The sequence below is a fragment of the Parasteatoda tepidariorum genome, chromosome 2 (genome assembly GCF_043381705.1).
Source record: "Parasteatoda tepidariorum isolate YZ-2023 chromosome 2, CAS_Ptep_4.0, whole genome shotgun sequence".
In the NCBI taxonomy this organism is placed as follows: Eukaryota; Metazoa; Arthropoda; class Arachnida; order Araneae; family Theridiidae; genus Parasteatoda; species Parasteatoda tepidariorum.
The window spans coordinates 101,474,374-101,499,578 of NC_092205.1; the positions used below are offsets into that span (position 1 = coordinate 101,474,374).

At 27.8% G+C, this 25,205-nt stretch overlaps 1 protein-coding gene across 1 annotated transcript in view; it reads left to right on the forward strand.

Moving 5' to 3' along the window:
* Positions 1-2,340: 2,340 nt before the first annotated feature.
* The window catches only part of LOC107455743 (ric8 guanine nucleotide exchange factor A), a 46,986-nt gene continuing 24,121 nt past the window's right edge, over positions 2,341-25,205 (forward strand). Inside the window, exons 1-9 of the mRNA XM_016073424.3 lie at positions 2,341-2,560; positions 5,797-5,844; positions 5,919-6,129; positions 8,015-8,084; positions 10,210-10,285; positions 14,044-14,096; positions 18,014-18,194; positions 21,406-21,500; positions 24,418-24,577. Of these exons, the coding sequence (XP_015928910.2) occupies positions 2,480-2,560; positions 5,797-5,844; positions 5,919-6,129; positions 8,015-8,084; positions 10,210-10,285; positions 14,044-14,096; positions 18,014-18,194; positions 21,406-21,500; positions 24,418-24,577 (975 nt within the window). The 5' untranslated portion in view covers positions 2,341-2,479. The remainder of the gene's footprint in view (positions 2,561-5,796; positions 5,845-5,918; positions 6,130-8,014; positions 8,085-10,209; positions 10,286-14,043; positions 14,097-18,013; positions 18,195-21,405; positions 21,501-24,417; positions 24,578-25,205) is intronic.

The window sequence follows — 25,205 nt, forward strand, 5'->3', positions numbered from 1 at the left end:
AATTTTTATTAACTATTTTGATATATCGAATGATCGTCTTACTCACCGGAAATAATTTATGCAACTATAACGCATGTAAATGTGATGAAATAACTATTTTAAATGAACGATTTTTAATAATAATTTTAAAATAGTAAAATTGATTTTAAATTAGTAAAACGACCAAAATGTATGATCATTTTCGTTCCCTCTAGTCGAAAAAAAAAAAAAATTGGCACGCTACTGTTAGTCTCCATCATTAGTTAGGATCTTTTAGAAAGTTTTTATTTTCTTGGCGTTTCTGCATGCCGGAGAATTTTTCATTTGATTTGAAGCAAAACTACAGATATTGATCAGCGCGTCGAATTGCAGCTGTTGATTTTTAATCTGCATACTGTTATTGTGACTTAAAAATTAAGAGTCTAAATTTCATTACAAAGCTGCTATATGGTCTTGACAAATTCAATCTGATATTTGTTTGATTATGAAAAATAGCTAATATTGTATTAATAAAAAATTTAAAGTGATTAACTTTATTTAATTTCTTTGATTGAATAATCTGAAACAAGGAAAAAGTGATGATTTAAATTCCAAACTATGGGAATGCTTGACTATAATGATTGGAAAACTATTCCAAATTCTAGCACCAATACCAGATTTTTTTGCCAACATTACATTGGCTCCATCAGAACAAAATGCAATTATAATATTTCGTTATCTACTGTTATCAAATTCTATGCTGTTTAAAGTCCACATTAGAGTTTTAAAAATTGATTTAGAATCTTGTTTTTGCTCAATTCAATAAGAATGAAAGGTGTAATTTGGAACTGTTGCAACCTTATCAAAAATAATGCACATTTTTAAATCCTCCTTAGTTATTTTACCAAATATTTTATGTTTTATTTTGTTGGTAATAAAATCCATAATTTTTGTTGCTGTTTTTCTTGAATAAAAACCAATTTTTATATATTCAGTCCATTTTTTAAAATTTTTTATTTGAAGCGCAATTTCATCTTAAATGTCTAAGAATGGACGACAACGTTTCGTCAAACGTAATCAGTATTAAATATTAAACATATTAATTCTATAGTCTGCATTTTCCCTTAATTTTGTGATCAACTTTGCATATCGGATTAATGTTTAACTGTTCAAAGTTATGCGGATAAATTGCTTGAAATTTACTCACTTCCTTTTTAAAAATGCCTTTTTTTCTTCGTGTTTTTTAAAGCATTTTTTGAAGATTTTATTTTCTTATTTTCTAGAAGCATGAATACCGTTAACTTTCGTTGCATTTATTTGGGATATTTGCGACAGTAATCACATCCCGATTTGCGTTCAACGACTATTAATCTCTAATATTTTTCAGAAAAATACTGGAATTGTTTTTGTGTCCTTTGCTTCGTACGTCCGTCAACCGATTCCGAATATGATTTAGAGTTTTTAAAAGAAAATTCCCACTCAATTTAGTTGTCTTTTCGCTTTTAATGCAGTCAAAAATTATTTCTAGAAAAATTACTGAAATTTATTGAATACTCCAAGATGATAAAAATCGAAATACACTTATTTCTGTTAGCTAGGAATCGAACTCCTGCCGAAATTTAATGTTTTAAATCAATAGTGGCTGGTTATTTTAATTACGCCGTAATTTTTAGAAATGTTAAGAATCAAAGTGCCGGTCTGTCGGTATACCGACTGAATCTCATCACTTCTTCCACCTTAAATATTTACGAGACAATAAAAAGAAAATTCAGTCACAAGGTTTCCGTAAGATTACAAGCTTTCTAGGATATGAACGGTAAAAACTTTTTTTTTAAAGTATAGCTAATATTACGTACAGAACCATTTCTGCCTAACTTGTTTTCATTGCTAAGCGGTTCTGGAATATCACATAATATTCTGCGTTTGTTTAGCACACGTAAAATAAATTAATATATGAACATTAAATAATTTTTTTTTTAAATTTTAGATTAGATTACTTTCAGACGAGTATTATGAAGTTTTCAACTGTTAATTTTAGCATGGAACTTTTTGCTTTTTTACCTTTCGCTTGTAAAGGGGGAAGTTAGCGCGCAGTATCAATTTGTACTATGTGGTGTTCGTGCATCGTTGCTGACTATTTGTAAATAAACAAGTTGCAATTTGTCTGAAAATATTAAAAATGGACATCTTTTTATTTCCTCCTTCTTCTTTAGATACCATCCTCGTTGCATTAAAAAGATTTCCACTGAAAATTTTGAGGTAAAGGCTCACGCATGCACGAATCGCATGATAAGCGTATCGCGTGCTTTTGAACTTTCGTTTGCAGTAAGAGTAACTCTTTAGAAATGCAATTGAAATATCTTGCAGTTACCGTTTTGAGATATGATTATGGAGACTGTAAATGAAGAAATAAGCGACCGTTAACGTTTTCAGTATTTTTATGCCGAAACAGTTTACTTACTGAATTTTATTTAATAAATTAGAAACTTATCGTCGGAAACTAATTCACGTATTTCATGATATGGATGAAAACCTTTTGAATAATTTTGAATCTCTGTCTACGGATAAAGTTTCTGAAATTTTGGCCGATTTTAACACGAAGGTTTGAATGGCCTCTTGTCATTTAGTTACTAATTTGTTGGTTGTATCAAATTCATTAAAGATGTTTGCAATAAGCTAAATTCGATAATTTATTTTCTAAAATTTAGCACTGTTTTTAGAAAGTAAACAAGTATGAATGTAAAAAGTGTGAAAACTTTTAATTATATATTACACAAAAATTATAATATAACGAAACTAACTGTGATATAATGAAAATGTGATTATTTTCATACTCTTCAAGTTCAATTACGCCCCCCTTCGAATTGGTCTCCTTCAGTGATTTTTTTTAAGGTTTCTTTTCCAGCCACTGCCCAGAAGTCACTGAGACTTGTAGATTATTTTTGCATAGACAGGGTTTTCACTCAACAGGGAAGACCTGGAAAGTACAGGGAACTTAAAAAATCACCTTAAATAATAGGAAAAATACAGGGAATTTTAAATTTTCCCTGCAAACTGGGAAAATACAGAAAATTTTATTTCTTATTTTTGTCTTTTAAAAAGTTGCGACCACTCAAAGCGTAATCTATGGGATATTTAGGGATGACTCTTCCTAATTTCTTTAAGTTTTTCCAGCTATTAAAACTAGTATAGTTAACCTAATATAGTTCACACAAGAGCGCTGTGTGCCTCTTAATATATTGTGTATAATATGTACAGGGAATATTTTCTTTCCAGATTTTAGGACCTCTTTCCAGGAATTAATCAGATCTGATTTTAAGAATTTTTTTTTTTAAATTAGGTATTTTAATGGGAATAGAAGACTCTGTAATTTATTTTAGTCTTTATATTCGTTAAATGTTTGGGATGGGGACAAGGGCGCCAGCAGAATAATATAAAAGGGGGTGCAACTTTTCTAACAAACTAGCCCCCCAATTTTTTTCTTAATATTCTGTTATTAAATTTTGTTTTGTTATTGTATGTACTTTCATCAATTAATTTTTTTTCAAGATATATTTCTTCATTGTTAACAGGATATTTAAAAAAAAGTACAAATTTTTTGTGCTTGCAAATTTTGCCACGAGAAACTGTATTGATGGCGTTTGCATGGCTATTGACTTTGAAACTCAAATAACTACAAACAGTAGTTTCGTATACTAACATGTTTGCGCACGCTTATCATTGGTATTTATTGTGTTAATGAAGTTTTACAGTTGTGAGAAGTCAGTTTGTGTAATACTTCTTTGTTAAACTAAATAACTAGTAGAAAATATGATATTATTTATATTTTATTAAATGAAATTTAAAANTTCATTGGTATTTATTGTGTTGATGAAGTTTTACAGTTGTGAGAAGTCAGTTTGTGTAATACCTCTTTGTTAAACTAAATAACTAGTAGAAAATAAAATATTATTTATATTTTATTAAATGAAATTTAATTTTATTAAATGAAATTTAATTTTATTAAATGACCATTTTATCCAGCTGTAGCGGAGTCAATCAAAATCGGCCTAACTCTTCCAGCTAATACATGCACTATTGAACGCACTTTTAGTACAATGCGATGTAGCCACAAATATTCAGCCACAAATTATGATCCGGAAATCCTCAAATTACAATTTTTCGTGGAACTAAAATCTAGTATTTCTATCATGATGCTTTTTCTAAAGATATTTTCATATCAATATATGTTAGTGCTAACCATAATTTGCTAAGGACCCAAAGGGATTTTAAATTTGCAAAAACATTTTAAAGTAAATTGTGTAGAAGTTTGCCCAAAAGTTATACCCTTAAAGTTTTTTTTGTGTTTTTTAAATATTTTTTTTTCCTTTGTGGGCTAATTGCAAGAAAGTTGCCAAAACTAGCAAAATATTTAGAACTAGATACCAAAACAAAAATCTTATCCCTAGTTTTGTGACAAATTTTATAGAGTTTTTTTTCTTCCTTTTTTTTGACCGCTCTAAAATATATTTTTAAAGTAGAATAAAAAATAAAAAAAATATTTAAAAAATATTCTTTAAAAAGTTTATTTTACGTTTTTAATTTATGGTACTGTTTGGTTAGTTGGGAGCAAGTGGAAAGTCGCCAAAAATTATAGATCTCCAACTTTTAAAATTTTTTATTTTTACTATATTTTTTTAACACACAAAAATTAAAAAAAATTAAAAAACGAAATTAAAAAATAAAAGAGTTGTTTTTGTTTGCTTCTGGCCAACCAAAAAGTACAAAATTTCTATTAAATAGTTCGTTAAAATTTTATATTTGAATAAAATGAATTTATAATCCATGTTTATTCTGGTTTTTTGTTATTACTTGGCCCGGTAGTGGAATTCAGGGAGTGAATCTGGAGCACTGTCTTCATTGATAGTGGCATTCAATACATAGAGACAAAGATTACTCATTATAGAGAAACATCTATTAAATTTATTATATGTACATAGTAGGATGTAGTAAAATTTGCAATTATAATATCCTTATACCTTTTACATAAAATGTTTTTTGTTGTTTATATTTAGGCTCTGTGGCAGAATTTTTTCGAGGCACCTGCAACAAAACTGTCTAGCACAAATATCTTTCTGCCAGATGCTTTTAATAATAACTCATTTTAAATAACGAAAGCAGTGTGTTTAATAAGAAAAAACGATTATAATTTTTTTTTCTTCCAATATTGTGGGTGATATTCTCCTATTTTGTAAATAAAAAAGTAGTTAAAAATCATGAAATTCGTGTTGTCTAAAAAAAAAAAATTGACAACAGAATTACTCAAATCGTACACCTCAAATGCGTGTTTCCCTTCTAAATTAGGTTTAAAAAATAAAATAAAAAAGAATTCTTACTTTTTGACTTTTGCAGTGTTTTTTAATTTTTATTGGAAGCCAAGTTTATAGATGTTTTAAAAAGCAATTTCCCCCCATTTATTTTTTATTTATTTATTTTTTTTTTATGAAAAGAGAACTGAGATGAAAAATCATCTGCAGATGCTCTATAACAGGNTTAGCTTGTTTTTTATGGTAATTAATTGTTTTTTGGCATTAATTGTAATTTTTTTTGTTAATAATTTTTTATTTTTTTAAGTTTGTTTTAGTGAATTTTAATTTAATTGGTAAATTGCTTCACAGTGAACTTCGTGATCGGTGGCGTACCCAAAATATTATGTGGCGTGCCATAAATGGCACGCGTGCCCTTGGTTCGCCATCCCTGCTCTACAACATCTGCTATCCTGCTACCGGGCTACTTGAGTTTTTAAATATTATTTATATTTTCCACTAAGTTTTGTTTTCCTTTTGAATTTATTTTTAGCATGCTCAATCTTTTACTTTCTCAGAACTTGGACTGGAACTAAAGAAGGTGAGAAACATTTAAAGACACTTTATTTTATATATTTCAAGTAAATTTTAACATATATTAATATTTTTTTTTAGAAATTAGTAAGTCAGCTGTTTAAGCAGTTAAATGAAGGCAAATCTGGGCAAGCTGTTTTTCTGGAAACTCTTCGTATCATAAGCCGAGAGAAACCTCACATTGAAGAACTTTTTACCAAAGAATATATAGGAGTACTTGTTAATTTAGCCGGACTAATTGCTGCTGAAGAAGAGATCCTGAGTCACTGTACAAGAGTTACAGATCCTAAAGGTATTGGGCAAATATGTAGAAAGCTTAATATTTCCCCGCAACACATTTCTTTTACATAAAATGTCTCCCAATAATAAAGAATTTTTTTTCAAGTAAAAAATTGTTAATGGTGCACAATCTATGGCTTGTGGGCCACATGCGGCCCGCCGACTGTTGATGTACGGCTCACGGGAACTTCTGAACACAATAAGAAATTCTTTTAATTTGGTTTTTGTTTAAACATTGTAAATTTTCTTTAATTAAAATATTTAATTCAAATTTATATTAATCTATAAAATGTTTATATTTTTTACACTTGCATTCTGTAAGCTTCTTTTTGGTTAGAATCTATATCCCCCTCATGTGTATATATTCATATACAGTACAGAACCCGTTATCCGGAAATCGGAAAACCAAAATACCGGAACGAAATTCGATAAATTTTCCCGCCATTTTGAAAAAATAATTTTTTTTTCCTCATAAGATTTTTGGATTTTTTTTTTCTGAAAGATGTTTACCGTACCATCATTTTAGAAATAATCATTACTGTATTACTTCTTCGTTTTTTCTTCTTTTTAAGATTATTTCCTAATAGATTTTTTTTAGTTGGGTTTAGTAATTAAAAAAAACGGCTTCTTGTAGCGATTCAGAAAACCGGAAAAATCAATTATCCGGAATGGCGATGGTCCTGATCATTCCGGATAATCGGTTCCCTACTGTATATATATATCTATATATTTGATAAATTAATCATTGTGAAGTAAAAAAATGTATAAGTTTTTTTAGGTTTAAATAATTTAAAGTATCTAATTTTCTGCAAATATTATATAAGTTTACTGATATAAATATTTAGTGCCTAAAGCACTAATGTTTTTATAAAAACTATCATATTTGCTGCTAACATGACTAAATATGCTTGTGGGCCTTCGTTAATCTACCTTCTCTGCAGATGGCCCTTCACCCAAAAATGTTGTTCACTCCTATCCTAAGTTTTTAAAACTTTTCTCCAATTTTTCAGTTGAAAAGAGACAAAGATTTTTAAATTTTCCTGTAGTTTCTGCAAGGTGCCTGCATGGTTTTCTTCATTTTTATTTGTTGTGGAATAACTCGCTCTTGGATGATCTTCCTTAGTTTTAAAAAAATATTGATAAAGTAGGTGATAGATAAAAACGGTGGATTTTTAAATTGTTTGAATATGAATCAACATGTTTATTTGTTAAATCCCACGACTTTTAAATGCAAGATTTAATTTTGAAATTGTGCAATCAGGAAACATGTTGTTTGTTATTTTTAATAACATGAATACGATTTGTTACATTGGAATTTAAAAATGGGGAGATATGAATCGTAATTTGAATCTTTTAAAACAAATTACAATATTTATTTTTTAAATTACGTTAATTTGAATGACTGTGGGTAGTTCTAATTAACAGGAAATACAAATAATGATTTGTGAACCTAGCTGGTTTACCTAAATTGAGCAGATTGAAGGGAGGCACCCTGGTCTTCGAAGTTAGGGGTTGGGCATGAAGCTATCAACCCATCTCATAAACTCTTGTTATGAAATCTAGTGACACTAAAGGATTATTTGTTATTAAAGGGGGTGATCAATTAATTCAATGTATAGTTATTGTAGTACCAAGAGTGTTCTTTATTTTTAAGGCCTAATATGTAGCTGATTTAGAATAACACATTATTTAAAAAAAGAGAAAAAACTTAAATATGTAAAGTAAAATTTCGGACTTGACTTGGGTTAGTGGATAAGTATTTGTATAATTGAGATTTCACTGTACATTTATATCATGTAATTTAATTTTTTTTTCATTAAAGTTCTTTTGAATGTAACATCTGATTTGTAATAAAATTTTATTTATTATGCATAAAATGTATTTTAAACTATTTCTAGTTATAGTGGAGGCTCAGAAGTGCTTATGCAATTTAATATACAACTGTAGTTTCGTGCAAAACGTGTGTTGGTAATCTATTTTGCTACTATATGTCTATTATAGTTTTATTATGTATATTTGTAGTTTTAATTTAATATTACTTTATAAAATTCTTGACTAAAGTTGTTTTTAATCTGTAGTTTTAAAAAATTCATACATCCGCAGAATTTTTTTTATTTCTTAACTGAGTCAAAAAGACTACTCCACTCTCCGAATAATCTTGTAAACTTTACTTTGTTTAATACTAAGTTGATTCATTTTAATTTCAACTGATCAAGCGTATATATAAATGCTATTCACATGTTGTATAATATATTAAATTAATTTTTTTGTTTTCAGCATAATTTTTTTCTTCCCCTAAAATTGTTTTATATTTTCTGAATAATGCTACCAATTCTTAAAATACTCTAACCCTTCAAAAAAAAAAATTGTTAGGGTAAGGAATAAATATTTAATTAATTTAAATCTAAACTATTTTAAAAATGTTATGATTTTGAAAAAAAGATATTTTCTTTTAAACATTATTTTATTATTTTAACTATGGGGTGTTAATACATTTAATAATTCAATGGTTGCAATATAAATGATAATACAGGGTGCGTAGCGTTTGTAAAAAGTACTTAAAGGTGCTTTTTTGGGGATTTCGTTTTTAAAAGCTTTTAAAGGTGCTTTTTTCAGCTGGCGTTTTTAAAAAGTGCTTTTCTTTCCGAATAATTTTTTTTCTTCCCTTCAGTGATATCTGGTGGATCCCGTGCATTTCACGAAAAATGGGGAGTTTGCTACGTAATCATTCACGCGGACTTCATGTCGTACCCACGTTATGACTTGCGCATGCGCGCACACTTGAAACCGAAACCGGGTGTGTTCGCTTNTTAACATATTTTAGAGATGGCATCAGTGATAATTTCTAACTTATAGCTCTATTTGAACAAAAAAAGGGTTTATTGCACACATTTAATTATTTTATATTCGCTGTGTCAGATAAATTCAATAAAGAACATTGCATGATAGAACACATGATCACCAAATTCATACTTTTATAGTTGTCTGATATCACGCTCAAATTTTCAATCGTTAGTAAAATACTTTTTGTTCATGTACTCAAGCACAAATACATTTTTTTTAAATTTGTACTAGTAGATAACACTTAATGTTGATACAGTTTTTTCAAATATTAATTCATTAATTTAATTAATTAATTTTAGATTAAATTTAGAGAAATTTTTTTTAATTATTTAATGAAAAGTAAGTAAAATAAAAATGTTCTGTTGTAGGAATTGACTTTAAAAAACTTTTTTTATATTACTTGTTTTTAATTGTGTACAGTACAAACACTATCCTCAAACTTTATGGCTAAAAAAGAGGTTCAACTGAATGAGTTCTGATCGGAGTTTTTGGAGGAAAATTGGAATCTCTGTGTGGAGTACACCATGTTGGTTTTCTGTGTTGGAGATAACAGTATATAAAGCTAGTTAACTTTGCTATATTATAAAATGAAGAAAATAATCTTGCGTTGCCTATTACTTTTTTTTTTTTAATTAATGTTAATTTTCTTGCCAGGCAAACAGATAAAATGTTCGTTATAATCCTTTAAAAATCCAATTTTTTTTGTTGCTGAAAAATATTTTTATTTGTGCACATTGCACATTTAATTCTTTAAATTTGAAAATTGACAGTTGAAAATTTCTAGGGTGTTTAAATATACCATTTTGACCCCCTTTACAAATGCTAATGAATCTATAATTTATTTATTTGTTAAAGTTCAAAAAGTCTTTCATGTGATTTTGAGGAAAAAATATTTGAGTTTTATATCAAAAATATTTCAGTTTGAAGAAAAAATATTTGAGTTTTAAAAACATGAGAAAGACATGACCATGTAATCACCATTTAATTTTTTAAAAAAAATATTTGAAAATTGTTTTAAATCTTAAAACTCAAATATTTTTTCTTCAAACTCAAATGTTTTTGATGTAAAACTCAAAAATATTTGAGTTTGAAGAAAAAATATTTGAGTTTTAAAATGTTTTTCATTTTTTTCCACCTCTTATATTTTTTATAGCTAATATATATGTTAATTAAATTATAGTTTAGTTGCAACATTCTGTTCATATTTTCCTTTTTTTAATGTCTCTTACAAATAATTTTTTGTTTTTAGCAATAATGGCTGCATTGAAGGTATTTTACTTCGCTTGAGAACTTATAAAGATTCAGAAATACCACATGATGTCAAGGTAATTCATAGTTTTATATTGTGGCATTTTGTATCTAAACAATGCTTCCTAATTTAATATTTTGTTATTTGTACAGAGATTTGTATTATTAAATAATATACTTATTGGAGAACAGTTTAATTGTGAGACCAGCAGTTATAGATAAATACTATGAAAAAAGAAAGAAAAGAAAATGGTACTTGTTTGTTTACACTAAGTAAAATTCATGAATGACTACATTAAGTATTGGACTGTACGTTAAATACATGGGAGTACATTATGTATTTATAATTAATAAAGGAAATTGTCTAGAAATTTTAATTTAAAACATTTGAGTTTTGATAACCCATAGCTTTGTAGAAATGTGTATTCCTTTTTGTTTTGATGTGTTAAATCACAGTTCATAAAGCATATTAAAAGTATTGTTATCAGGCTGTGTAGCGTTTTTAGAAAGTTCTTAAAGGTGCTTATTTTCAATTTTGCATTTTTTAAAAGTCCTTAAAGGTGCTTTTTTCCATGAGTGTTTTTAAAAAGTGCTTAATTTTCCCATTTCCGAAATGTGATATTTTTTTTTACCATGTTGATTTTCGCCACAAATTATGCAAAAAGACATTGTCCTTCCTATTCAACGTTTTCACAATTAATTCAACCTCAATCTATTTCGGCGTACCGCCAATCTGTAGTGTATGAAAACACCATTTGTTTTACATGTTTGATGAAATACTTTTGGTCCGCACATGCGTATACTGAGCTGGATTCAGTGATAAGGATTTTTGACTCTCATGTGCAATCCTGCTGCATTTTTTGAGAGATTCTCAGTTTCAGACTTCATTTTCTGCACTCTGTAATAGAATTGAAAAATCTCTCGAATTTTTGCTGATTATGGGGGCCAACTAAACGTTGTCAATTTTTTTTCTCTGTTGGTGATAGAAAATTTAATTTCTCTTTTTAATTTCATCATTTGTGTTCATCAAAAACTTGCCAACCCTGTCTAATTATAATATTTTTCAAAGTGCTTTAAAATATTTTTTGAGTGCTTGAAAAGTGCTGAAAATGTGCTTGTTTTTTGTTGAAAAATTTGGCTATGCGCACATTTAAATCTGATATTTTTTCTGGTAAATTTATATGAAATGGTTGATTTTTATGTTAATATGTAACTTGTGTCTTTTCTTTCTTTTTTTTTTGAATAAAACTATTTTTATTGAATTAATTTTATCATTCCCCCCCATTGAGCTGCATAATTATTCATTTACTTATATCAAAACAGATTTTTGTGTTTTATTTTTAATTATCTTCTCACTTATTTTGCTTTTTTAAAATACAAGGTATGTAGCATTTTTAAAAAATTCTTATTTTTGATTTATATTTTTTAAAAGCCCTTGAAGCTGCTTTTTTTTGGGTGTTTGTAAAAAGGGCTTAATTTTTTATCTTTTGAAAAGTGATTTTTTTCTTTGCCGTGGCAATTGCCGTTCTAAATTTTTAAAAAAAATTCATGATTTCCACAATTTTTCCTGCAATATTCATCAGAAACTAGTTATATCATCATGATTATATTAAGTTTTTGAGAATGTTTTTGAATTTTATAGATTTTATGTTTATAAATTAAGAACTTTAAACGATAGAATTTTTTTTTATTTATTACTGCACAGGTCCTAAACCCTGTGGCTTTCTGCAACAAATCTCTCCAGCATTAATATCTTTCTGCAAGATACTCTTAATAATAACAAATATATATGTTACTAATTTAAAGTTACAAAAGCGTCAACTTCAAAAAGAAGAAAGAAAAAAACTTCGGAAAAAATAATGTAATTTTTAAAATTGAATATGTAATTTTTTTAATTCTATTATTATGAGCTATATTCTCGTATTTTTTAAGGAGAAAACACACAAATTATTTTCTTTTTCTTTCTTTGTAAGTCATCATCGAATTTGAAAACAAATAAAAAATAGTGAAATCCATAGCAGTAACTAACAAAAAAAAAGATAGACGTCGAAATCACGCCAAATCGAACTCCTAAAAAGGGGGTTACAAATGCGTGTTTTCATTTCAAGATTCAGGTGTTGCAATAAATAATATCAGATTAAAAATATCGTATTTTAAAAGCTATGCGGAAATCAATAGCAATAAAAAAAATAGAATGAATAAAAAGAAAAAAATAGAATGAATAAAAAGAAAAAAATATAACGAATGTTTCTGCAGAAAAGAAAACCAAACATTTTACTTTATTATTCTCAAGTGAAAATAGAAAAATTACAAGCCTTTTTTTTCACTCCGATGCGCAAGAATGGCATATAATTTTGAATATTATATGTATATTAATTATTCTGAAGAGAAGATAGAAGCTTTCGAAAATTTCTGCAGAAAAGAAAACCAAAATTTTTTACTTCCCAAAATGAAAAATCTTTCTTCAAGAACTCAATAACACTTTGCGACAATGTCGCCGTGTCACCATGATTCTGCCACGGGGATCCTATTTATGATTTTTTTTTTTTTTTGGAAAGTGATTAAAAATATTTTTTGAGAGATTGAAAAGCACTTAAAAGGTGCTTATTTTTTGTTTAAAAATCTGGCTACCCACCCTGATGACAGATATTTGTAACTAATGAAGTAAACTATATTATAATTTTAATTTGTTTATGTAAACATTATTCACTGCATGACTCTATTGAAATCAGTCATATTATTGATAATTTCAGTTCCCCTATAATGTTAAAATCAAATCCATGTAAAGTATAAACTCATTAAAAATAATATGCTTGTTCAGGACTGCTATTTTCAATAAATTACATATGTCAAGGTAATTGTGGAAAGCACAAGTTTTAACTCAAAAATAAACCACACAAGGGAACTGATGTTCCATAATAAAAGTGTACACAATTTTCAAATAAGATAAGTATGTTTTATTCATATATACTTTTATTTTTATATTTATAACCGTCGTTAAACAGACGACTAAATTATTTAGCTTTACGACAACTAAAGTTCAACTCCGTAGTCTTGTCATTTTGAACCCAACCCTGAAGACAAGGCAACTCCTGGATCAAGTATGGGGAGAAATTTGCCTTTGTGGAGGAGTTTTTGTTGGAATTAACCTTTACTTGCATTACATGGAGAGGAAATCTTCGAAAAACTTCCACGGTTAGCCTGACGGCAAGGTGACTCTAACCCATGATCCGTCTACCACTGAGGATATTATACATTTGCACTGTGGTCGGTGCATGCCAGATGTGGAATTCCTATCGACCAGCCATTGCTGGGAATCGAACTAGATTCATCTCATTAGAAGGCGAACGTTCTATCACCTGAGCGATCATGGCTCAGAAAAGTATGGTTGATAAATTTATTGTCCTTTGAAAAGAAGATTATAAATGGCCATACACTATGGCCATTTAAGACCTAGGATCAGAATTCAGGGAACCATGCCATTCTTCTTTCATACGAATGGGATTAAAATTATTTTACATTTCTTGGGAGATAACAAAAGAAATAAGGGTTTACATGATTTCTCTCAAACCTTCATTAAATCAAATCACTAGATTTTGGTTGCTTTATTGAAATGAATGGGTTCAGGATTGATATTGAATAACTTAGCGTTTATAGTACATCAAACCAGACTTTATGCATTGGTTGTTACAATGGAAAGATCCCTGTAATGGGGAGTTTGTACTAAAGAGTGAAAACTGCGTTTAATTTTGGATATGCTTTTGTGGAAACCTTTCTTGTGAGCCCAATTTTTTTGAAAATATATGTTGCATAATTATGCACTCTACTTTTTCAGTTCTTCGACATGAGAATGCTTTTTCTGCTGACTGCATTGTGTGCTGAAATAAGGTGAATTCTTTTATTATTGTTATTATCTTTAGCTTTTTCTGAAAGTAATATTTATATTTTGAAATCTGTTGCCGTTTAAAATTGCAATGTCTGGCTAAATTTTTCTGTAAAGGTTATTTTAAAATAATTCTCTCAGTTAAAATGTTTTCTTCTGAAACTGTCAAAAGTATTTTCATTGAAATCATTAAGAATTTTCTTTCAAAAATCAGTATATATTTTTTTAAAAAAGTGATGATAGATAAAATTTATTCTGAAAGAATGACACTCTTTTTAATTTAGAAATTTATTTTAACCTCAACGATGTAAAAAACTACGCTTATTGAAATATGCAAAAAGATGAGCGTACTTTTTGACTGCAAACTCAAACCTGCTTAAGACTACCTAACATTTGTCCAGATATAGAGAGAAATAAATTAGATATGTTGTGGTATTCACTTAAAATATACGCTTAATTATTGTTTTTTAATTAATATATATATATATTTTTTTGCTTTTTAAGTAAATCTAATGTATGTTTTCATTTTTGTTCAGTTGGTGTCACGCTGAAGCTGACACTGTTTTATATATTAACCTTTTCTGTTTTATTTTAAAGGATTACTGTTAAAAGGAGAATATAAATCATAAAAAAAAATATAATTTTGTAATTTCAATGGAATGAAATAATTCCATAATTTTTTATAGCTTTTTTTTCAATAATACTGAGAACGCAGATCTTGAATTCTCATATTTTAGCATTTTTTTTTAGTTAAAATGTGGGGGTAATTAAAGACAAACCAAAACCTTACTGCTTGTATGCTGTGTAATCCTTGTAATTTTTAGTGTAACCTAGGGCTGCATAACTTTTTTGAGTGAAGGGCTACTTGCATAGCAGGTTGACTAATGAAGAGCCGCACATGTATTAAGACATGTTGACTGCAAATGTAGTAATATTTATTTAAACATTAGTGTTCAAAATTTTTTTTAATCAATAAACTTAGTAACATTTTTGTAGTAAATTAAAGACATTCAATTATTACAATTCATTCAAAAGTGAAAAAAACTAATACTTTTTTTAAAAAAACTTTCCATTTTTATTTTATAAAAAATAGATGTATCAAAATTAGTAACTAAAATAAATAAATAAATATTGGAGAAAGCAAAAGTTTTTTTATTATCATAACACAATACAAAAATTCATTTATTTCATTTTTTTTTATCATAACGCAATACAAAAATTCATTTTAAAAATAAATTCTCATAAAAAAGACTGCAATGCTCACAGAATGAAAGTAGAAAAAAATTTAGTACATATTAAGTAATATTAACTCTAATTAAATATTTTAATTGAAGAAGATTAATAATGTTTAAACAAAAAACAAAACTATTATAGTTCAAAATAAAATTCTATACTTATCTTGTAATGNGTGATTCTCAGTTTTTCAAATTAATTTAAACCCTTATATCGACTTAAATTAACTTATTTTTTTTTTTTTTTTACCAAAAAAGGTTATTTAAGCAAAAAAAAGAAATGAAATTAAAATTACAAATAGTGAGCAGTTTAAAAATTCACGTTTTCCATTGCTTTGTGATTTTTTCAGGTTGCAATAACATTGCATTTAAATTAGGGTTGTAACAAGTATTCGGCCCTTCTATCAAGAATTCAGTTGGTCAAATAATCGGCTTAATATTCAGCAGAGTATTTTTTTAGAAAAGTATTTCTAAAATTTTTTCTAAAATTTTTATAGATATGATAAATAATAATATGCAATCATTATTTTAACTATATTATAGTATTGTTTATTATAAGAAATAGTTTTTACACAAATTTGTTAAATTTTAAAATCCATGTTTCTGCACATGGCTTGGAAAGTTATCTTCTAGATGACAAATGGAAAAACGAAATTTAAAGAATTGAAACTAGATTACTTTATACTGATCTACAAGTTTTTGCACTTCTGCTTTTTTTAAAAAAATTATATTCAATCAAGTCAATTTCGTAGCTATGCGAAGATAGCCCCCGAAAATGNAATTTCCTCATTTTCGGGGGCTATCTTCGCATAGCTCAATTTCGTTATTTTTTCGATACTTTTTGTTCTAAGAATTCAGAAGTTTTTATTTTTTATTTTTGCTGTTTTTATTATTACGCAGCATTTTAAGGAAACATCTCATACTATTAATTTATTATTACTTTTTCCCTGTACTGTAATATAGATAACCAGTATCATAGAAACTGTGATTTTTAGTGTTAAAAATTTGTTTTAGAAACTAAGAACAATTTATTTTTTTCTGTTTTTCTTTTTAATTAGACATAACTGCTTTCAACTAAAATATTAAATGTAATTTTAAACAAATTACGTATTTTGACTGGAAAAGCTATTGTGTCATTTGGAATTCAAAGTGTTTTTGACTTTTTACATTGGCGACGATTCAAGTTGCACTTGCTCCTACAGTTGCAATACTGAATTCCTTGACCACCTAAGTTTGAATCCTTACAAGAGCATTCTCTTAGACTTATTTCATTCACTGGAACTTCATTCGTTGAAATAAAAGCTTCCTAGACGGTAAAATAATTCCTTGTATATAGTTTTAAAGTTTCATGTTTTGTACCAAGTTCATATAAGTTTTCATTTTTACCTTTTTTTGTTTTGAGTATGAGTTGCTGAAACTTGATTTCATGACTTCTAAATCGTCATCCATTGTGTGGTTGTAACATTTGTTAATTTTGTTATTTTGTTAAAAACTATACTATCAACTCTAAGAAATGACAAGGAATCAGGTGCCTAAATTCTAAAATAAACAATAAGCCTATTTTGTCATGCTGTTGCCAACACATAAAAAACCGTGAAAGAGTTACATTTACCCAACTTTATTGGTTATTAATAATAACTGCTGAATATGATAAATTTGTTTAAATGAATCGCTTTCACCGCCTTCTTTGGTTATTATTAATAATTGCCGGTAAGTAATAATATTGAACAATTAAACACATTAATCGTGACACATACACACATATATATATTTTTCAACAGCATAGTAAAAAATTTCTACTTATTGATCGCAAACAAAAAGTTGTTCAGTGCTCCATTAATGGAAATTGTTAAAGCTTTCTGTTCTGACCACAGCAGGGGTTAGTCTAGTTTTTTTTTTTTAATTGATANTCTATTTTTTTTTTTTTTTTTAAGAGATACCTATTTTGTGAAAATTAAGACTTAATTTGTGAAAATAAAAAATTATATTAAAAGTTCAACCCAAAAATATGGTAAAAAAAGAAAATATTTTCAAAAATTGTCAGTACGAATAAAAATCATTTATTCGTACTGACTGGTAAATTTATATAAATATTTCTCCCATGTGTTTGAAAACAATATTGTTATTGTAAAATTTTGGGCTTAAAATTATATCCATATTTGAAAATCCATACAAATCATTGTCCATTGTTAAATTTCAATTTTAATTTAGTAAAAACATTTAACAGTAATAGCACTAAAAGTTATTTTCATTATGAGAACATTTTCAACTGGGTCATAAAAGTTTCACAGATAAAAAAGATATTTCATAAAAAAATAAAGGTCTATTAAAATAAGTTTAGAATAATGTTTCAAATATTAGTTCGAATTTCGACTACCTATTAACTTTACAACTATAACTTAGAAACTTTTTATTTCATTTTTTAAAAGAAGCTTGCTTTAATTTGGACTGGTTAGGCTTACCAAACACACTAACTGACCAAACACGTACTACCTATTTGTAGACGAGCTCCTTTCACTCGTAAAAACTCCTAAACTTTGTCATTTACCTTTTTTAAAAGTTGTCTAGTATATGTATATACTACTCCAAATAATTTGGTTCACTATAAGGCCTGCATTATTGACATTTTTATTTTATCCCCCCCCCTCAATTTGTGACCCTGGAATAATAAAATGTTGTCTTTATTGCAGACCTAAAGTAAAGACCGATCTGCATGGATTGACTTACTTGATGGAAGCTTTAGATCTCATTCTGAAGGACGATGATGATAACAAGAAGAGCCTCACAGACAAAGAAATTGACATGGCTTGTGAAGTGCTCAAAGTTCTTTTCAATCTTACAGTCAACGTAGAGAAATATAACATGGAAGAAGTGAGTGTGTTAAATTATAGTGCAGAACCCTGTGCAACAAAACTCTCTAGCAATAATATCTTTCTGCAAGATATACTTTTAATAATAACAAAGATGTATGTTACTTAATTTAATGTAACAAAAGTGCTGTGTATAGAAAAAAAAAAAAAAAACTATATAATTCCTTTAATTCCTTAAAAATGGACCAAAAGTGGAAATTTTTTTGACTGTTTAATTTCGTTCTTTATATTATTATAAAAGTTAGAAAATGGTTTTTTTATTGCAAAAATAAAATTTTAAATACAATAACCACAGTATTTATAATTTTTACATACACATAAAAAAAGTAATGGATTACAGACACATCTTATTCAATTAGAGCAAATTAAACAAAATTTTGAAGCTAAATATAATATATCTAGTATAATATAGAAACACAACAATATGATTTTCAATACAGAATTTTTAAAAATCTTTTACAGTATGGTATATCCCACATCCACAACTGACAATACTCACATTTTCCCTCATTTGACTGAAGTCTTAATATGGAAAAACTAGGATCACTAATGCCATCTATTAGGAAAATAGTGAATTAAGTATCCTAAAGTAGAAACGAACTCAGTTTAGGCTTCATAAAATAGAAGCATTTATTTTTCTTATGCCCGAAGTGAGTTCGGACAAATATTGCACGTAGTAGTAGAACTGGATTCGGGCGACACTGGCAAGGGGTAAATTGAACATGTAATATTTTTCTGTTCTATTATTATGGATGATATTCTCGCATTTTATTGGGGGGGGATGCACTAATTATTTGCTTTTTGCATTTCGCAAGTAACATGTAAAAAAAAAAATGAAATCGTACAGTATAAAAAACATGAAATCGTAATTACCGAGAAAAAGAAAGATCAGCGACGAAACCATGCGAATAATCGCACTCATTAAAAAAGGGTTACTTAAATGATTGTTTTGTTTTCAAGATTAGGTTGTTGTAATAAATAATATTGTATGAAAAGTATCAGATTTTAAAAAGTCAGATTCCAATTTCCCTTATTGTCTGGAATATATTGGAATATTTAAAAATTATGTGAAAATCAATATCAATAACTGCCCAAAATACAATGGAAATATTACGTGGATTTACTGTACTATTGGCATAAATTGAGCGCGTCAAAAGGTGATTAGAATTTTATGTGTAAATTTCTGCAGAAAAGAAAACCAAAATTTTTTATTTCTCAAAAGAAAAATCTTTCAGCAGGAACTCTGTAACATTCTGTGACAATGTCGCTGTGATTTTGCCACTGGGGTGAGGGAGCAGAAATTAAATCAATTTAATCACTGCTCCCCAGACTATGGGCTAAAAATTATTGCTGGTCTGTACCCTTTTTTCTAGTATATTTATGAGTCACTATTGTTTTTTTGTGGTAAAATAAGTAAATAAAGTGAATTTAAATTAAATATGCTGAAAATAAAGCATACAGAGTAGGTGTAATGTTCACAGTGATGAAATATGCTATTTTGCAAACACAAAACTGAAAGTCAAAAAACAAAAACAGCAAACCATCCATTTACATTGATTGCTGGTCTGTGGCACAACTGATGATTACGTTATGGTTGTCTGAGTCAAATTTTAGCGGTTCCTTATCAAGAGACCACTCTTAATCCGGTCAACAATCTGTTACTTTTCTTAATGGGTTCACACACACATCTACACACTGAGAAACATAATGTGTATGTTTGTTAAGTTGACCATCGTTTTCAGTAAAGCATTTGTGCATCATCATTTTAATTCCTTGCGGGGTATACTTGATGGTGCAAATGAAAACAATAACTGAGGAAGGAGATTTAACTTTGAACTGTGCAAGATTTATGAACATGAACAACTTGATATTATTAAATGCATAAAAATAAATGGAATGAATCAGATGGCCGCATAATTCAAGTGAGTGATGGCAATACTATAAAAAAGATATTGCTTTTTAGACTCACTGGGACAAGAAAGTGCTGAAGGCTGCTGTTGAGATGTACTGACTCGGTGGAGTCTGATTTTCTTGCAATTAATGAAAAGAATTGGAGTTCAACGATAAATCAGAAGTTGTTATAGAGAAATCTTCAGAGGAAGGCTTTGGCCCTCATTAGGCTGTCTGGGCAACTATTATGATGATGATTCTTGAACAGTCCCTTTATAACTTAGGGTCATAAAAATTAAGACTCCACAATTTCATGACCAATGGCATGATGAGATCAGCATATACTGTTTTTATAAGCTGACATTACACGTGTAATATTGCAAAAACTTATGTAAATTAAGACCAAAAATAAAAGTTAATTAATGTTATAAAAGAACAAGGGTATTGTGATCACAAAGGAAATGTGTAGCACTGTAAAAGATCTCCAAGAAATCAATTGTCTCAATTTTTTGAACAAAAGTTTCTCTGTTTTTTTTCCAATTTTGTTTACAATGTTGTTCAGTTTTTTATTTTTTCCACAGTTAATTTTTTAATCAGTTCTTATCTATTGTGTTTTAATTGTTTATCACATATTTTTAACAAATATGTTCTTACATTGATTAAATTTGCTTTAAGTTTAATTTTACACTTATTATTTATATATTTTTACACTTATTATAATACATATTTTGCAACAACTTTGTACTTATTAAAAAAATATTAAAGAAAATATTTTTTATAGAAAAATATAATATTTTAATTTAAAAAAAAATTTTTTTGTTGTTGTTTAATATTGCCTAGTAAATTTCCTTACACTTATTTTCGTTCTCGGTTATGTTTAAAGTTCTAACAATTCAATACAGGGTTAACCTAGTTAAAATCAGATGAAAATAAAAATAATTTATAAAGAGTAAAATTAAAATTTTTTACTCTTCATAAATTACTTAAGAGTTAAATTTTTTTTATTTATAATTCTAATTTATATTTTTATTAAATATATTGTATATATTTGTTGATTATTGAATATATTTGGAAAAGTTGGGGGAAAAAATTTTCTGTTTTTGAGTATAAAGCCTGAATGTCGCTACATGTAATAAAAAAAAAGTTTGTTGATGTTTTTTTTTATTAAGGTTTCTATTGTACTTGTAAGTTATCCTATTATTTTGTTTTATCATGTATTCAGATTTATTGCACTTTTTATTTGGAAATTTATTACAATGGGCAACTATTTTAAACATTACTATTTAAATGAAGGATCATTAAAAGGAAAGGTATTTTAATAGGAGGAAGAGGCTCATTACATGAGGCTTGTGAGCATTCTTCATGATTGCTTGTTGATCGACGCCACCTCTTCGGAGAAGAAAGATGAGTTACAAAGGTGATGTATTTTTCCTTTATACAAATTACTGCAAACAAAGCATACTTTACTGATCAAATTTGATTTTTAACTTTAATGACATTTGTGACTTATAATGATGAAATGGGTATTAGAAAAAATTTAGATAAAAAAGGACATTAAAAAAATTTATATATAAATATTTAATCTATTCATTTTAATTATTTTTATTTTAAAGTCTCACTTTTTATTGCTTTCCCTTCTCCTTGTCACAAATTCTGGAATCCCCCGTTGCTTCTAAGCTTGATGTGATTTGTAAATAGCTTCTTAAATAGAATAATTTTTGAAATAAAAAGGTTTTAAAAATAGGTCTAATGATTTTTTTTTATCAGGTATTCTAAATCTCAGTAATGAAAGTCAACATGTCATTTTAATTTAGTTGGGATTCGTCAAAATAAACTGTGTGTTCGTTGTATCAGTATTTGCTATTTCCTTCATAACAAATAAATATTTTTGCTCTCTGAGAGTGTTAATATTCATAAACTTATCAAATGAAAATCCATGTACTATATATTAAATTACTCCAAGAAAAAAGAAAGGTGTAATAGAAGTCAGATTTAAATGGTTTAGCTTATCTCTTTAGATATTCATGAAAAATTTTCAATTCTTTGAACATTTTAATTTATAAATAAATTTATCATTTTGAATAATATTTCAAATATAATTCCAAATTTTGAAGAGAGATAAGTTTCCTTAAATAGATAAAGTTTCCAAGCTCAGCAAATTGAACATTAGTTTTATCTTCCTATCACTCTCAGCAACTATATTCCTACTTGCCTGAGAACAGGAAAAATAGGGAAATTTTATCAATCTGGAGTAATCAGAGAAATAACAGGAACTTTAATTAAATTGTTAAAAAAAGTCAGAGAATATTAATGATTTTGAGGTACCTATAAATCCAATATCCCTTCCCCCAAACAAAATTGATCCTGTAGTAATTTTTAAAAAAAATAAATTTCCAACTCAAATGGCTAATATAAGTGTACTAATTTAATCTCATCCTTATTTAATCTGATATTAATTTATTTTGCGTATAAATATAATAATACAATTTATGTGAATGTCTCAGAAAATCAGAGAAATTCAATAAATCAACTTGAAAAAATCAGGAATTTTTTTTGAGGTATTTGTGGCTACCTGCATATTGGTGATTATCTCCATATTTTTTTCTACATTTAAACTAATTTTTTCGACTTTTGATACCCTAATCACTATTTATAAATCGTCACTATTTTTAAAAATTTTTTTGGGATAATCTTACTATTTTTTTTTTATCACATCATATTAAAACTATTGTTGGTATGCTGAAAAATTCTCTGTTATTTACAGATTGTAGGGCCAAACCAAGAAACCAATTTTTAACTTGTTAGTGGTTGAGTCATAATTCTGCAGTAGTTTTTTTACACATAAAATCCGGCCTGAAGTGAAATCCTGCCTGAAAACTTCTTGTTTTACTTGAAAAATTGTGTAATCTATTGAAAAGACAAAATGAAAAATAACAAAGAATTAAACTATAATTATGTGAGATTCCAAAAGAAATCTTGAAATTGTAAATAACACTTAAACAACCCGAAAAAAAAATTATGTCACGGAAACAGTCAAGGAATCCTTTTAAAGATCTTTTCCTTTTTTTTCCCTCATAGAGCTTCTTAGTTTAATGCATAATGCATACCAAGTCTCCTGTTTTTTTAACGAAGACTCCTGTATTTTACGACTATCTCCTGTTTACATGTATATTCTCAAATTTCTCTGTATTTGTGAAAGAAATTTAAAAAAACAACCTTTTTTGGCGATAAAATATCCGCTAATGGCAAAAATATTTTTCTTATACCTCAACAGTTGGTGTTATTGCCAGTACTGCAGTATGTTGAGTGTTACTATGTAGAGTCTAAGTAATTATAAATAATGGTTTAAAAAAAATCTTTAGATTAAGATTGTATTTATTTTTTACGACGCTAAATGTAAGTGCTATTATTATTTCCAATTTTGAATCCCTCTTTTTGACTTACATGATTATGCATGATGCAGGGTTCGAAAAACCGCCCGTCTTCGGTGGTCAAAAATTCCCCGTAGACAACAAATTTCTCGAACCCGACGTCCGTGCTAACAGCAATTTTCCCGTTAATGTTCGTGATACATTTTCAATTTTTTTTATCTATCATTTTCAATTTTTTTTTATCCGTCTAGTGACGCACTTCTAAAATGACCCTCTAATCTAGAAATACAGCAACATACTGCTCATGGTGGAAGCGATGTTTTCTCTGTCTGGGAGTACTGCAGCGATTGAAAGAGGTTTTTCAGCAATGAACTTACAAAAAAACACATTGCGTACTGGTCTTAAACAAGAAGCGTTAAACGCAATTATGAACATTTATCTAAATGGAAAACCCCTTTCAGATTTCTGTGCAGGAACCTCTGTAAATCATTGGCTTGATTGTGGAACTGGCAAACGTCATATTTGATTCATTTAAAAAAGGCAGTACCCTCGGATAAATTGACATTCCAGATACTTTGACCTTTGTTATTTAAATTATTTCATAAAAGGAATAAATTATCTTATAAAAGAAATACTAGGTTTTACTATTAGTAACCTAGTATTTGTAATCCTAGTAACTATGAATTCATTGTGTAATTTATATAAATGTTAGTAATAAATAAGAGAAAATTATACTTTTATTTATTTAGAAGCTACGGATTAGTTTCAAAGGAGGACGGGTACATTGTTGGTCAAGCCGTCCTCGGGGATGGGTAAAATTTCTGAGTTTTTTCGAGCCCGGGCATGATGTATCAAAATTTTTGCTCGTAGCCCAAAAAATTTTGCTTGGAAAATCTCATTTATTTCATTTCTCCAATGTTGATTGGTAAAATAATGCATTATTCATTCATAATTTATTTTTAGACATACCATTGATCTTTTGACCAACATGCCCATGTCAAGTTATGCTGAGCTGTTAACCCCATATCTTGAAGATGAACAAAAATCAGTCAATGTTTTTGAAGGTACAGATATGGAAGCTGTTTGTGTACTTTTAAGTTTTCTGGAAAGAAGGTTAAGTAAGGTATTCCACCCATTATTGTTAATAGATTTGCAGCATAGATTTAATATCTGATTTTAATACACCTTATTAAAAAAATAATTAAAATTTTTCAATTCAAGTTGATTTAATTTCAATTACATACAAGAATATTCCAGTTGCTCTAAATTTGTTGTTATTATTTTAATGCAATTTTTGTATCTTATTTACTTCACTAATTATAAAAGAATTACTGGTGTTTAATATTTTATGCATTGCATAAAATTTCTATTTTTTTCCTTTCTTGTTTGTAGCTATCACGTTTCTATCAATAATTTTTTTAATGCATTTTTCTATTTACGTAAAGTGTAGATTGATTAAGAATGATTTAATATTAAAATATTTAGAGATTTCTATAGGTCATAAATAGCTTATAGGTTTGAATGCTTTAACTCTCACAAACTCAGTGTCGCGACAGCCCCTAAAGAGCCAAGGCCTACTGCGCCCATCATGAATGCTTTAAACTGAATAAAAATGTTTTAGTAAAATGATTCTAAATATATAATAAAATACCATTTATGTGTTTCAAATATATGTTATTTCATTGTAACTCAATCATAATCAATAGCCAAAGTAAAGAATAATATTTCATTAGAACAATGCATCTCATTAT